General features: G+C 39.1%; 1 protein-coding gene across 3 annotated transcripts; it reads left to right on the top strand.

Moving 5' to 3' along the window:
* The first annotated feature begins 2,927 nt into the window (after window positions 1–2,927).
* Window positions 2,928–15,283, top strand: LOC131252791 (NADPH-dependent aldo-keto reductase, chloroplastic-like). Of its 3 annotated transcripts, XM_058253488.1 has the most exons (7): window positions 2,928–3,096; window positions 5,604–5,654; window positions 6,595–6,671; window positions 7,206–7,293; window positions 10,967–11,242; window positions 12,438–12,686; window positions 14,951–15,283. In XM_058253488.1, exons 1-7 carry the CDS (start codon window positions 2,977–2,979, stop codon window positions 15,035–15,037), a joined length of 948 nt encoding a protein of 315 aa, XP_058109471.1. In that variant the 5' UTR covers window positions 2,928–2,976; the 3' UTR covers window positions 15,038–15,283. The 3 variants fall into 3 exon arrangements, with proteins under 3 accessions (XP_058109471.1, XP_058109468.1, XP_058109470.1); XM_058253485.1 differs by lacking the exon at window positions 14,951–15,283 and having other exon boundaries at window positions 12,438–12,884; XM_058253487.1 differs by lacking the exons at window positions 6,595–6,671; window positions 7,206–7,293; window positions 14,951–15,283 and having other exon boundaries at window positions 12,438–12,884.
* The last annotated feature ends 70 nt before the right edge of the window (window positions 15,284–15,353 follow it).

The following is a 15,353-nucleotide window of genomic DNA, read 5'->3' as shown; positions in this document are numbered from 1 at the left end:
TTGAGACCTATATATATTTTGTAATGTTTTTATTTTTCATATAAAAAAAGTAAGCAGCTAAATCAAATGCCTCGTAAATGTAAATACATAGAGAAATAATTATTACGCTTTTGCTTGTTATTTAACAATGCACTGGAAAATCTAATAGGCCTTTAGAGAATAGCATCAAAATCAAACACTAAGGTGAGCAACAGTAAAATCAATGGCAGACGTATGTATTCCTTTCTCACAAACATTTTGTTTTGTCATTTCATCAAACACCTTGTGAACAATATTCATATTAAAATATTCATTTAATTGATTCCCTCGAGTCGGTTCAAGTTGAGGTTTCATCTAAGTTGAGTCAAAATCAAGCACATTCATGCTTGAATTAAAATTTTTTTCAAGCTCCAAAAACCAACTCAACTAGGTTTGAATCAAGGGTCCTTACTCTTGCTCGGGTGATAGACTCTCAGGAGTTTCAACTTCCGGTCAAGGGTTCGAGTACCCATAGGTGGTGAAATTCCACTAGCGTGAGTGTGTGGGGGGTGTGTGTGCGTATGTAAAAAAAATAAAAAATAAAAATAAAAAAATAAAAAACTAAGTTTGAACCAAATTTCAAGCCAAGGAAAGCCAAGCTTTTGCGAGCAGAATCAAACAAGTTGGCCGAGCTAAATCGACTCGCGTACAGCTCTAAGCATGGCAAACCTCTAAATAAATAAGAAGCAAATTAGTTATTTGTTACAGGGGCATAGCGTGATTATCCATACGCATGAGCAGTGAAATTGTACACGTGGATACATCTACCTTACAGATGATTCTGATCAGAGATTACTGAAAGTTTGTCTTACAATGTTCTTTTTTGACCGTCCAACCGATGTCCATCAATCTTCTGTTTATGATCATACGTTCGGTTGACTATTTTGTCATGATCCATCACTGGAGGGGACCATGACGCAGACAGTGTAATTAAAGGCTCACGTATGCCATTTTGTTCGCCTGCGTATGAAGCAATGTACTCTATAAGAGCACCGGAGTTTTTCTCAAAGAGGAAAAAAGAATCTTTGAATCGTCGACATAAACGACGATTTTATTCCACCAAAATCGGCTCGACGGCATCCATTTGGAGACGGAAATTTCTTACAACCGTGGCTGTAGAGAGTCCATGCAACGAAAAGATCTGTGGGCCCACCGTGGCGTTTTTGTTAAATCCACTCCGTCCATTGTTTGATCCAGTTCATGTTATTACGTAAACCCAAAAATTAGATTTTAAAAAACCTAAGTGGGCCCCACCATGGGGAACGGTGGAATGAGACGTAGATAAACAAAACATTCATAGAGCCAACCGTGGTTTTTTATTTTTTATTTTTTTATTTATATGCCATCCAACCTGTTGATAAGGTGAATCCACCAAGATGAAAGGGAAAACAGACATCATCTTTGTTTAAAACTTCAGTGGGCCCAGTAAGGTTTCAATGGGATGTGTCACCATCCCCACATTTCCCTGTGGTTTGGCCCACTTGAATTTTGGATCAGATTTATTTTGTGCTGACGTCCTAATATGATCGGGGAAATTGATGGACAGTATGGATTTCAGAAGAAGATCATGGTGGGCCCCACAGAGTTTTTATTTGTTTGTTTATTTATTTATTGCATGGGCTCCCTACGATAACCGTAGAAAATTCGCGCTCCCCGTTTTCCTGCGTGAGTATCAGGCGATCATAGGCAGCATTCCGGCATTTTTAAAAAATGTACACGCGTTTCAATTCCTGACAAGTAGGGAGATATGGTTTAGTAATCCAGACCATTAATCTTTTAAAAATCCACCAACGATGAATCATACGTGAAATAATCTAAGAGATTGGTATTGGAAAGCATGGAAGTGTGAGCCCTTAAGATTTGACGGTCTACATGAATTTTGGAACCTTCACGAAGCTGAAGATTAACGCTTCAGATCCAGCAGCCCGCCTATTTACCACTGGAGCAGATAGGTCTATTCACCCATCTAATTCAACGATACATATGGTCACGGATCACAATCTATAGATTAGATCATCTCAAATACAAGCTAAAATGAACAGATTACGATGCACACTATTTTTCTGTATACTCTCAATATTTTTTATGATTATTTTCTTGCCAGAGAAGCTAAATCCTTTGTAGAGGAAAAGATTCTCCTTATCACCCATCCAACATCAAATTCAAAATTGAATTTGAAAACTAATTAAAAGGAAGAGGTGAGAAAAGACTTAAAAATATGGAATGTACCTACTAGTGATTGCTCATCAGTGAGCCCCACTGGTATACGTCCCACGATTGGAATATTGAAGGGACCACCTTAAGATCTTAAACATATAGATGTAGACCCTTTTTAGAACGTTAAGATCATCATATCAAGAATATTTTTATGTCATAGATCATCTATGTCAGGAAAAAAACAGATCAATGGTCCGGATTACATAACCATAGACGTCACGTGTTAGAATTGAAAATCGGTGTATAGTGTCTCACGTACCCCATAATTCCTCTTGAGTCATATAATACTCTGGCATCGCATGTTGCTTGATACGCAGGCACTAAGAAATTACACACATGGCATAATTAACTCAAAAATGACCGACTAAAACGTGAATTTTCATAGTCACAGTCCCAAAATCAGAATGGTTCAGCAATCCTAGCCTCTGATTCGTGAGCACTTGTTCGTTAAAATAGGACCGTTGGGTTCTTTCATCTTCAACCGTCCAAAAAATGTCCACCTTTGGTTTATGCAGCATCTAACCTGGCACCCGTAATTTTGACAGTTCATCTTGAATTACTGGCGTGCCACGTATGCAACTTGTAAGAAATTTCTAAATGCCTGAGTATTATTCATCATACTCTGCCAGAGTATCAAAAACTTTTTCTATTCTATATATGGTGGTTGAACGAACGCTATTGGAATTGTCACTGCTCTTTCTTTCCGTCTCTGCTACTGCTTGTTTGGTATCAGAGAAGACAATGTCGAACGGTATTCGGTATTTCGCGCTGAACACTGGAGCGAAAATCCCATCCGTCGGTTTGGGCACGTGGCAGTCTTCAAGGGGCGAAGTTGCCGATGCGGTCATCGCGGCCGTTAAGGTACTCTGCTATCGTCTTCTTTCACTTCCTTTTCTTTTTTCAACTTGATTTGATATTAGCTTGAGTTCCGGAAGGTTCCAGAGCCTGCAACCGATTGTTTTGTACGGATTTTTCCGAAAATGATTTGAACAAGGCGTCCGTGACCGTTCATCATGGTGTCTCTTTAAACCGTCCAATCGGTTTACATGCTCTTGGATCCTAACCATCCAAATGGTAGGGCCCGCTGTGGATGTTGTACAGCTCGGAAATCATGAATATTGATTGATCATAGATGTCTGATTTGCGGTACTATCAAATGGACGGTTAAAAAATAAATTGTTAAAAGTCAAATGAGTGATGTCAAACGGTTAAGATCGCTTGATTGGTTAAGATCCCATCCACAGTGGTCCACAACTTTGATGGTCCAGATTGCTGTAAAAGCATGCAACGGGTGTGAGGATGAGATGACACAGCTTAAGAAATGGTGGTGAACTATTATGGTAGTCCAGCTCAGTTTTGATGTAGGTGTACATCTGGTGGGCCCCACAGTTGATGCCCCACTACAGAGAACTGATTAAAAAAAAAAAAAAAAAAAAACACATTCAATCCTAGCTATCCAATTTGTGGCTTCAAATGGACATTAGAAATACAAGAAACAGACTTTGTTACTCTGGCAGAGTGTGATGGATGATACACATGCACTTTGAAATTACTTAGAAATTGCTGACATGGCATACAATTCAATTAAATCAAATTAAACCGTCAAAGTTATGGTTCCCAGTTTAGAAGTATCAAAATCTAAATATCATGTTCAGTCATTTGTCAGATTATCAGATTGGTGACATTTATTGAACGGTTGAAAATGCAGTGATCCTATTTCAATAATCAAGTATCCTCGAATCAGAGGTTGATGAAGGGAAGGACGTGTAGAGGTCGAGCACTGTCTTCCTCAAGGATAACTGCTCCGAATCCACGAAATTTCTCTGGACTCCTCTAAGAGATGCCTCGAATCCACGAGGAAAAATAGAAATTAATTCTAGAAAATTTGAAATAACTTTATTGATGATGAAAAACGAGTTTACAACTCTTTAAATATGGCTACGAACTCTAGGGAGAAGTTTCGGAATCATACTATAACTAAAACTCCTAGAAATCGCGACTTACTATAAATAGTGAACTTACTATTTATAGACGTTTGTGATTCCTACTAGTGTGCATGGTGTTTGGCCAAATAGTAAGTGTCCTATTTGGTTGAACCATGATGTTCCTTTAACTATTCTAAGCACTTTTCATGTTGGGCGCAACTCCTAAAGCCCAGCAGATGAAGAGTTATACTCAAACTAAAACTTACTATAAATAATAAAAACGAAATTAAAACAGGAATTCGACTGTCAATCTGATGGTATTTTGCAAATTCGGCGTGCACAACCCGGCATAGCGGGGTTGGGTGGCTAAAGTAGCTCGTCCTACCCGAAAATCATATATGGCAGGTCGGATAGTTCATTCCAGTTTGTGAGATACGTCCATTTTAGGTTCTGACAATCTAGATCACCTCCGTCTCCAATCGGGCCTTTTCTGGTCCATCTTGGCCATGAAATTATCTGTGACCCGCTCTACATCAGAGGTTAAGATCGTTCAAACAATCTGGTTTAGAGACTATGAATTACTGACAGTGGATTCCCCAAATTAGTTTAGTTTGAGTTATGTATGCCATGTGTATAATTTCTAGTGCCAGTGTATCAAGCATCATATGCTGCCTGAGTATCATTAACTCCCCAAAATGCAAAAGGGTCTATGTCCCACATTCTTTAAGGGAATAGACCATAATCAGATGGCTATGATTCTTCAATCAATGCATTCTTGTATGGTGGGGCATCCACAGGCCCACGATATTCGTGGTGTGGATTTACCAACTGAGCAACTGATGTAAAACAGAATGCCAGCAAATTGGCATTGGTTCGGGATGGCTGGATGAGCTTTATAACTATGATGCGTATGTACATGCGTACATAAATACATTCATATGTGCAAAAGAGATGATTTTAAGTTAGTATGTATGTATGCATGTACATTCATTGATACATACATACATATGCACATGCACACATACATGCATAGATTGATACATACATATGCTCATATGTGCATGCTTAGTATGTATGTATGCATATACATGCATAGATACATAGATACATGCACATACATGTTGCATGCATGCATGTATTTGCATGGGTTTGCACATATGCACAAGCATTCTGCGATGTCTATCCAGATCAGTGATGGGAAAAGCTGGACTAGAACCCGAGACATCAATGTTGAAATGTAGGCTGTCTACCACTGAGCTATGGGATCGAACTCAAACGGGTGTTTCCCAAAATTCAAAATGAAGTTCGGTCCTGGAAGTCTACGATGATATGGTCTTACGTTGAGGCAAAAATACTAGTTTTCATTGTATTTTCCGATCCAAATTAGTGTTGGTAGGTTTGGGCACTTCAACTCCAACTCACTATACTTTCATGTCACTGCAGGCGGGCTATAGGCATATTGATTGTGCTCGAGCATATACCAACGAGAAGGAGGTAATTACAGGCTTACACTAGCTCTTTGCATGCATTTCCACTGTTTGTTTTAATGCCTGTAGATCATGATGCTGGGTTATGTTTACTGAACCTCGGTGTATTTGTCTCAAGTACACAAGTTTAATAATGAAAATGAACTTGGTAGCAACTATATTCCAGACACTGTTGCCCCAATTCCGAAATGCTGCAATAATTTTTCTTTTCCATCAATATCATTTTAACTTAGTTGCATCTGTACTTTTGAATCCGGGAGTTCTAATTTCTACAAACATGATTAGTGAATAAGTTAATTTTCAATCTATGTAAAGAGAAATGCTCCGAGTTGCTTGGATAATGGCTAGGATGATAACAAGGAGACTCATAGCGGTGAAAGTCACTGTGCTATGAGCTGCATTTAGACGTGTGAGCAGTCCAATGATTGGCCTTGACCATCTACTCCACCAAGTCCACTGTTCTAGTCCATTAAGAAAATTTGAGATTGAGTAGATAATCCTAACCATTCAATAGATAGCCTGCAAAATGGATGGTGAGATCATTTACATAAAATAGGTCCAATCTTCACCTGAATCATCCATTTGGAACACCCCCATTTGAACTATTTACGGATCTGATTGATCGCTTCAGTTGGATGATCCTAACCATCGCATCCCTATCTTCCACAAACTGACAGCTATAAACAAGAAGGCTGCAGTTTACTTGGATAGGATCATCTGAACAATGTGGTTTTTACATGGCAAAGGTGAAGTGTGCGCTGAACTGAATGGGTCATCTACATCAATTGGTTGGATTTTCCAGGAACCAATATGCAACTCATAACACTATGATGCTTATAACCATCTTGTCTTGCAGTTGCTTACAAAACACTCTGCTTTTTCTTTCATTCAATAGACAATATCTAGCTCCCTTGTGTGAAATTACAGTGTGGTTGTGGTAACTGTAGGTTGGTTTGGCTTTGAAGCAACTCTTTGAAGATGGGGTGGTGAAGCGTCATGATTTGTTTATCACCTCAAAACTATGGTGGGTTTTACCTTTTGCTTTGAATGGGAGACTGTAATGGTGACCATACAGGGAGAATGCCACTATCTTTTATAGAGCTTATGCATATGAAGTATTCACTAGATTGCAGTGTCTGTTCATTGGTTTTTGCTTACATTATCAGTGACTCGATTCCTGTAAAAAGGAATACATGCCTGAGATTTGGACCAATCACAAAGTACCAACCTTGGATGGACCTTATACCAAGCATTATATTGATCAAACAATCTAATCATTCATATTTGAGGATTTTTTGGGAAAAAAAAGTGGATAGCTGTAAAAAAAGGTTAATTATTGATCTTCCGCTGTTTCGTAAAAGATCCTCTAGTTGAAGAGTTGGGTTTTTTGGTAGGTAAGCCTTTTAGGCAATGGTTCATTTTGGTAAGGCATCCTTTCTGATTGTTGCGATCTTGTTCATGTTACAATGTATGAGAATGGAGTCAATGTAACAATCTAAATTTTCTTAAGTAGTTACTATATTCTCCTATTTTAAAAAATGAAAATTTGCATTTGCAGGTGTAACGATCTAGCACCGGAAGATGTGCCTGTTGCATTGGAAACAACCTTGCAAGAATTGCAGCTCGACTATGTTGATCTCTACCTTGTACGTGCTTCATACACTGGTTTGGCACTATTTTGTATATCACTGTAAGATACTGGTTTGTTTGCTTGCTTGTTGAGGAACTATAAGATTCAGCTCATTGGCAAATGTTTGAAGCAGAGGATTTTGTACATGTGGAGCAAGGTACTTTGTAACGGCAACGGTGGCCGTAACAGCCACCACCGTTACAGTTATGATACGGGTCTACGGCCACCATTGTTATAGTTATGATACGGGCTGTAACGGCCATTATGACTTTTTTTTTAAAAAAAAAATTTTAAAAAAATTTTTAAAAAAACTTGAATTAGCCCCGTAATGGACCGTTACAGGCCTATTATGTAATGCCCATTACGGGGCCGTTACTGGTAATTTTTTCTGTAACGGCTGTTACGACCCCATAATGTGTAACAGTTGCCACCATTACCGTTATGCAATGGCCATTACAGCCCCATAAAGGCCATTACGGCACACCATGATGTGGAACCATAGTTTGGTGATATGATGGGCTCTACCTTTGGATGGGAATGCCCTTAAAATCACCCAAATTTGAAGATCCAAACCCTTCCATTATGGGACTAGCTTCCATTGAATGTGGACTACTGCTATATTTTCTCCTTAACTGTCCATTTGTAGGCCTCAAAAGGGTTAGGATCCCATTACGCCAACAACTTGGATCACCTAATTGTGGTAACTGTGGTACCACATGCATGTGCATGGCTCTCCAAATCCTCTAGCTTCTCTTGCCTCTTATACTCTTATGTTTAGAATTAGTGGTTAAAGCAATAAACCAAGTCAAGATGGTCACCAATGATTTAGCTGTTTACCTGGTTAAATAGTTGAAAGACATGCAACCGCCTGTGATTTGGGGTGGAAACTATTGCCCTTAACATTATGAAATGGGTTTGTGTAGTGTTATCTTTTGTCACCATTTGAAGGGTTGGACTTGAGAGTCTGAGACCTCCTCCTATATATTTATGTATGTATATAGGGTTTTGCTAACATCCCCACCTTCACGGGGACATTAGCAACGTTCCGAAGCTTTTAAAATACATTGTCAATAGATTCCTCGAAGTGATTTATTTCATAACCTTGGCTTTATTATTTAAAAGGATGGGGAGATTGATGAGGATGTTATGAAAGACTCATGGCCAGGTGTATGAAGTGGAGATGTGCCTTTGGACTGTTGTGTGATATTGCTGCGCGCCTATGAAATTGAAAGGGAGTTTTTTTGCAAGACAACTATTTGGTCAGCTTTGCTTTATGGGGTAGAGTTATAGGCAGTTGGAAAGTAGCATGAGCAAGGATTAAGTGTTGCAGAGATGAGGATGTCAGGGCAAATGTGTGGGAAGACGGATAGAATTAAGAATAATTTGAAGTAGACCATGAGTAGTTCCGACAAGAGTTAAAATGATGGAGAGAAGATTAAGATGATTTGGTCATGTGCAATGACGATAGAAAATGGCTCTGGTAGCAAGGGGAACATTAATTAGGGTAGAAGGGTCTGAGTAAATGGATGAGTGGAAGACATACAAAGACTTGATCAAGGTAGGGGAGATGTGAATGCTTATTCACTTAGCGGTGAAAGGGCCTTAGGAATGATTGGCAAAACAAGGTTCTCTGAAGCAAACCCCATGCAACTAGGATGGGGTTATGATTGATGGTGCTTTTATAAGGGGAACAGTTGTATACAACTCGTCTGCACAATTTTATGGTGCAGAGAGTTGTATTGGAGATGTGGAGTCTCCAAAACACCAACACGGACCATCCATGGGTCTAAGTCACTCTTCAGGGGCAACTATTCCAGAATCATTCCAGCTGAATGGTCCTAGCCATCTAATGGGTGCCCTTTTTATAGCTGTCCATTTCTTACTGATAAGATGACTAGGGTCATAAGATCTCTTTAGAGGTGAACAATCTATGATAAGTCTACTGTTTGGAACAACTAGTTTGACTATAAAACATGTTCTAAATCCTGATTGCCCATTTTGCAAGCCATGGTTGTGATGGTGTGATAGATGCGATTTAGGTTAGGTTGGCCATGTAGATAGGGCTGCCCATGGGCTGGGCCTAGGCCTAGCAAATGCAAAATTTTGAATAGGCCCAACCCAATGGCCCGACACAAACTGTTCAAAATCTGGACCAAAGACAACCCTAGGCCTGATCCATTGACTGCCCTACATGTTGAGTGGGTTGGACCAAATGGATGGTCCTGATTGACAAATATACAACCCAATAGTTTCTAATTGCATTTGATGCGTCTCATAATACACTGCAAACTTGTTGTATAGGTTCATTTCCCATTTTATTATGTATGTATAAACTATAATCAATAATGACACCTAAACATTTATTTCCATGATTGTAGAGGGACAAAATGTCTTTGTGGGTGAGAGTATAGTCTTTTTCCCTTGCCATGTCCCCTGGGTCGCCTATGCGCCAAGGGGGGCTGGTTCCTAAACTATTCTAGTTGTTTTGTCTACATTGATGGGTTTATGTCAGCTAAGTAACAGTCTTGTGACTGAGGTATGAGTTGTAGAACTTCTATTCAAAACATCTTAAGGTGCATTAGGATATGAAGTTTGAACCCTTGTGGAATAAGGCTCTGGGGCATGGGTTCAAGCTAGAAGAAGAAGAAGAAGAAGTTATTGTGCATGGATGGCACGACTTACAGTATTGGGTTAAATGTTCAGCTGTTAGCTTTTAGGCTTAAACTTCCATGCTTTAGCATTTTGATCTGAAGAAATTATAGACCTGAGGACGAGCACACTGTACTCAGGTTTCCAGTTTGTAGGGGCACACCTGTGGTCCATGTTTCAGTCATTGAAGCCATTCGTCTGTTGGGCACCACTGTGGATGGACCATTGTTAAAAATCATCCTCACCATCATCATCATCATTGCTGTCATCATCATCATCATGGCCTTGTATCAGCTATTTGGGATCGGCTATACAAACCCTGTTGTGCTAATTGTTCCTAAGGCCCTATCCTTGGCAACTGAACCATGGTAGAAGAATCTTCTCAGTCTACAATTTTGTATTTTCAATTTGTTGCCTCACGAGACACGTTTAAGACAAAAATGCATGAACAGTGCACATTCAATAGAAAAAAGGCCCAAGATTGGTAGCTTAGAGCTTCCCATCGGGCAGTTTTTTAGGGAATGGTCTATTAACAGAGGATCTCTTCCGACCAATGGTACTAATCACTCAATCATGGACGCACTTGTACAAACAAAAAACTGGAGGATACTACACATATGAGGATCAAATAGTTCCTCTTTGATCTAAGTGATGCACCACCATAGTCTAGAGGTTCTAGATGGCAAGGGTGTTGTGCATGCACGCCCACACCCACACACATGCCTGCAAAATATATGTATCTATAGACATACATACATAGACATACACACATGTATATACGAGGTTATGATATAGACGATGAAGGATTTGTTTTTTTTTTTTTTTTTTGAACATTTATGAAGGAAGGATATGTCTTCACCAACTATTGGTTCACATTGCATAAACAAGGCTATGATATAGATGATGAAATGCATCCTCAGGCTTAATGGTCTCTTGTCTTTCACATCTCTGATAATTATTTTAATATTTTGATTTTATCAAAATTGTAATTCGGTCATGCCATTCCTTTGTAACTGACTTATGCCATTTAATCCTTGTAGATCCATTGGCCCATTCGAACATTTAAGGACATTCCTGGCTTCCAGCCTGAAAGCTTTGCCCCACTTGACATACCTAGCACATGGAGAGCAATGGAACAACTATATGATTCTGGCAAGGCACGTGCCCTTGGTGTGAGCAACTTTTCCTCAAAGAAGCTGGGGGATTTGTTGGCGGTTGCACGTGTACCTCCAGCTGTTGACCAGGTGGAATGCCACCCTGGTTGGCAACAGGACCGGCTCCGTGAATTCTGCAAATCTACGGGAGTTCACCTATCTGTAAGTTGGCAAATCATTAGCATCCTTAAATTTTGAAAGGGGGATGTTATTTCTACCCTCCATGAAACTGATATTTCCCTTACTACAATGGTAAGTTCATCATAACAGGTTCTCCTATTTCTTTAAAAAAAAAAAAAAAATCTTCATTTAGGACCAAATTACACTTGTGGGGAGTGGGACTGCCAATTTAACGGAGCGGAAATAATTTTCTTTCCATATATTTTCTAGTTCATACTAATTCCTCGTTTACATATAACGAGGGTCACCTATTTGTTAGTCTATGAACTGTTACCATCTATACATTTTTAAAGGGGAATGGATTTCCTTTTGCCCCCAAAAACTGAAATTTCAATCCCTACAGGGTAATTTTGATCATAACCATTGTTGTCAAATGTGATTGCATACATGCATACTGTGGATGGCATATGCGATCCTAGCAAGTATGCTATGGCATACTTTGATATGCGAGCAATATGCAATCGCATATTTCCCAATGGTCAGAAATATGATCAGTGGGAGCAAATTTTTTATTTTTTCAATTTGGGGCACTTACATCCCCTCCATTTTCACTATTCTTTACTCTAAAGCTCTGAATCTCTCACTTCTCTCTTACTATAATTTTCTCTTTATGTAGCTTGTTGATTGTTTTGTTAAAATTGATGTAAATATAATATAAATAATTAAATATATTACTTAATGTAACACTCAATATGCAAAATAACCCAATTAAATCATGTGTACTAATTAGGCAAGTTTTCCCTAATTTTTTAGATTTTTTTTTTAAAAATTTGTTTTGGAATTTTTTTTTTTTTTAAATTTCCCTTTTTATTTTCAGTTTTTTTTTTTAAAAAAAAAAAAAAAAACGATGGCATATGCGATTATGCGATCACATATGCGATTTAACAACATAGATCATAACAAATTTTCCTGACTGAATCATCCTTGAGCATAGTTTGTAAAGTCATATTGGTTTTGATTTGAAAGGAATCAAGTCATGAGACTGATAGGGGGCCAAAATGGGACGGAGCGGTACCAGTTTTGGTCCCTGTGCGAGTTGCATTCGGAAACCGCTACTTAAATCCATGCCCTTGAGGGCTGAAACCACCAGTTTTATGGGGTGGAAATATTATTTCCCTTGCTTGCTTCAATCATGGGTTTGTGTTTGGTTCGATTTATTGATAATTGGTTTTTACAGGCTTATTCGCCGTTGGGGTCCCCAGGCACGACATGGATGAACAGCGATGTCCTTAAGAACCCGATCTTGAACATGGTCGCGGAGAAATTGGGCAAGAGTCCTGCACAAGTCGCTCTCCGCTGGGGCCTCCAAATGGGTCAGAGTGTACTGCCCAAAAGCACAAAAGAAGCGAGGATAAAGGAAAATTTCGATGTATTTGATTGGTCTATTCCTGAGGACTTGTTGGCGAAATTCTCTGAAATCCAACAGGCAAGTTGTCCTTCCCTTCTATTTCAATGTTTTCTTTTAACAATGCAAACCGATTTTCCACATTCAATAAACTGCTTTTTGTTTCCAACTATTTGGTTAGACTTGCTACTCGTTTGCCTTTTATTTTGCTTGTTTGACTTCATGGATGTCTCTTTAAGGGCCCATTTGGATACCACCAAATAAGTTACCTTTTCTAATTATAGCAGTAGATAAGTAACTTATTTGAGATAAGTAGGTTTTGTTTATGATCAATTACAAGCAACTTTTTTACTTGAAGTTACTTAACCACCTCAGCTTAATAAGCAGAAACCAAGATAAGTTACTTGAGGCATAAGTAGCTCATCTTAAGTAACCTAAGATCCAAACGCTCCCTAAATGACCATGAATTATATTCTTGCTCATAAGGAAAGTGTATATTTTGCTAAGAAATTAGATTTTGCGAATTTGGACCCATGGTTTGTTGACCCAACTGTTCAAATGATGGTCCTCACCTTGGAGTCCAAGGTTTAAAGTAGTGCCTGATATGTGCTGCATTGCCCATGAATGATATGGCTATATTGGCCTGAAATAGCTGATAAAGGGCGATACAACCACGTATTGGTATTGAATGATACAATACGCCAAAACTGATGTTTTATCTATCCCAGATTGAAATAGTATAACCTCTGATATTCGGCCTTTCCTCCATTGAATGTGGACGTTTGCTGTTTTTTTTTCTTCTCAAATTTGTATTTGTAGGATAATATTGGAGGGTATGTGATTTTCAGATTTATAGTATCTCCCATCCATGGTGATGCCCATGTCAATGGATTTGATTATCTAACCATTAGCTGGATGAAATCCGACTCATCAGCGTGGCCCTGTAATACTGTTATACCATGAAAGAGCAATACTTGCACTTGGGGTTTTGAACGGAGACGGAATGAATTGCTGAAATGGCATGGTTTTGAGAACAGTATCCATAGTCATGGACACTTCTTGAGGCATGCACCCTTTTTTCTACTTTTGTTAGTAGAATGACTGGTTGCTACCTTTCCACGAAAGGAAAAAAAGTGGTTCTTGCTATTGTTATAATACCAAAGGTGGGTAATTGCATTTACATTTGAGAAGTAGAGATTTCCTAAGCGCACATGGGAGCTCATGTACATGCTGCCACATGTCCCCGCTTGGCCAACTGTGCAATATTCAACCTGTCTATCGGGTGGGTGTGACCATGCAGCTGTTCTCAGTAAAACTTGTATGGTCCATTAATCAGGTGGATATGACTGTGTAGACGTTGTCACTCAAAAAATAAATCTTGTGCATTATTAATCAGATGGGTGACAATGTTAGAAACAATTGGATAGGTAAAAAAAATTCAGCCAACTTTTTCAGCCATTCATTTGTTTGTAAACTGTGGCCCACTTGATGAGTAAATCCACCTGGTCTTTGTGTGAGAGCATCTGCATATGATAAATGGGCTGGCTTTCATACCAACTAGCCATGCTAGAATGTGTGGCATGCACATGAACTGTCTACGAGGCTTATCAAAGCTCTGAGAAGTATATTTGTGTCAAATCATATTTCATCAATTTCGTAAAATAAAAATTGTTAAATATTAGGGGTGTCAATGGGCCAGGCTAAAGGCAGGGCCGAGGTTGGCCCTAGCCCGGCCCTAGAGCCTTAAAGCTCTGGCCCCTAGCCCTAGCCTCTAATGGACTAAAGAGGCCTTGACCTTGTTCCTTGCCCTGGAGGGCCCGGCTAGGCTGGTTTAGGGCCAGGGCTGGGCCAGGCGTGCTATCTGTACAATTGGTGAGTGTTTGTGAACTATCATACTCTTCTAGAGAAATGAAAATTTTTTGTGACACACTTGTGTGAAATAATATCATTCATCAACCAAGTGTATGCCTCATGCTATTATCCACCATATTCATGGACTTGAATGAGTGCATCAATATATGTTTCACCATATGAAGTGGGCACTTACAAGTGGTGGTCCACATTTATCATGGGCTCAAACTGGATTGGCTCAGGTCATCCGATGAAGGTATCTTCCACCCACCATGGGGTGACCATATGAATGATTTGAATTACCGAAAGGTATGCCTATGTAAGTTTTACTGGGCCAGGCAAAAGCTTGATGAAGAGTTGTATATCTTTGATTATTATGGGAAATCAGGGACACCGAAGTCGATGACGGAAACACAATCTCAATATTTTCAATCAAATGCATGCAGAGATTCTCAATTTCAGGCATCTAACAGTTTTGTTTCCTTATTGTGCAGAGGAGACTAGTTAGAGGCCAATTCATCTGTCATGAAACTCACAGCCCTTACAAAAGTGTTGAAGAAGTTTGGGATGGTGAGATCTGAGAAGCAGGCTTGTTGCATGGTCGAGTTCTTGCAACCATTCATCAGAAATTCAAAATGGCCGAGTTCTTGCAACCATACATTAGAAAATATCTCCATCGATTTTTATTTTTTGTTTTTACATTACAAGTACTGAATTTCTGTTTCTTTAAAATCCAATTAAAACCCAAAGTTTACTGTCTTTGGTTCCTTTAATCTCCAAACTAAGGGGAAATATTTGGTAGGAAAGAATACACCATTGATTGATAATGTGGTTGGGAAATATGAGATTTGAGTGATCGGGATGAAAAGGTAGAAATACAAGTATTCTCCTTTCGGG

Source organism: Magnolia sinica, chromosome 8 (genome assembly GCF_029962835.1).
Source record: "Magnolia sinica isolate HGM2019 chromosome 8, MsV1, whole genome shotgun sequence".
NCBI classification, from domain to species: domain Eukaryota; kingdom Viridiplantae; phylum Streptophyta; class Magnoliopsida; order Magnoliales; family Magnoliaceae; genus Magnolia; species Magnolia sinica.
This window is presented reverse-complemented; position numbering and strand designations above follow the sequence as displayed.

Bases quoted from the DNA above. Each gene is read 5' to 3' on its own strand.
- LOC131252791 (XM_058253485.1), top strand. From the start codon at position 2,977: ATGTCGAACGGTATTCGGTATTTCGCGCTGAACACTGGAGCGAAAATC. The intron at 6,672-7,205 runs GTGGGTTTTACC...TTGCATTTGCAG, and splicing joins TTTATCACCTCAAAACTATG to GTGTAACGATCTAGCACCGG. The intron at 11,243-12,437 runs GTAAGTTGGCAA...TGGTTTTTACAG, and splicing joins CTACGGGAGTTCACCTATCT to GCTTATTCGCCGTTGGGGTC.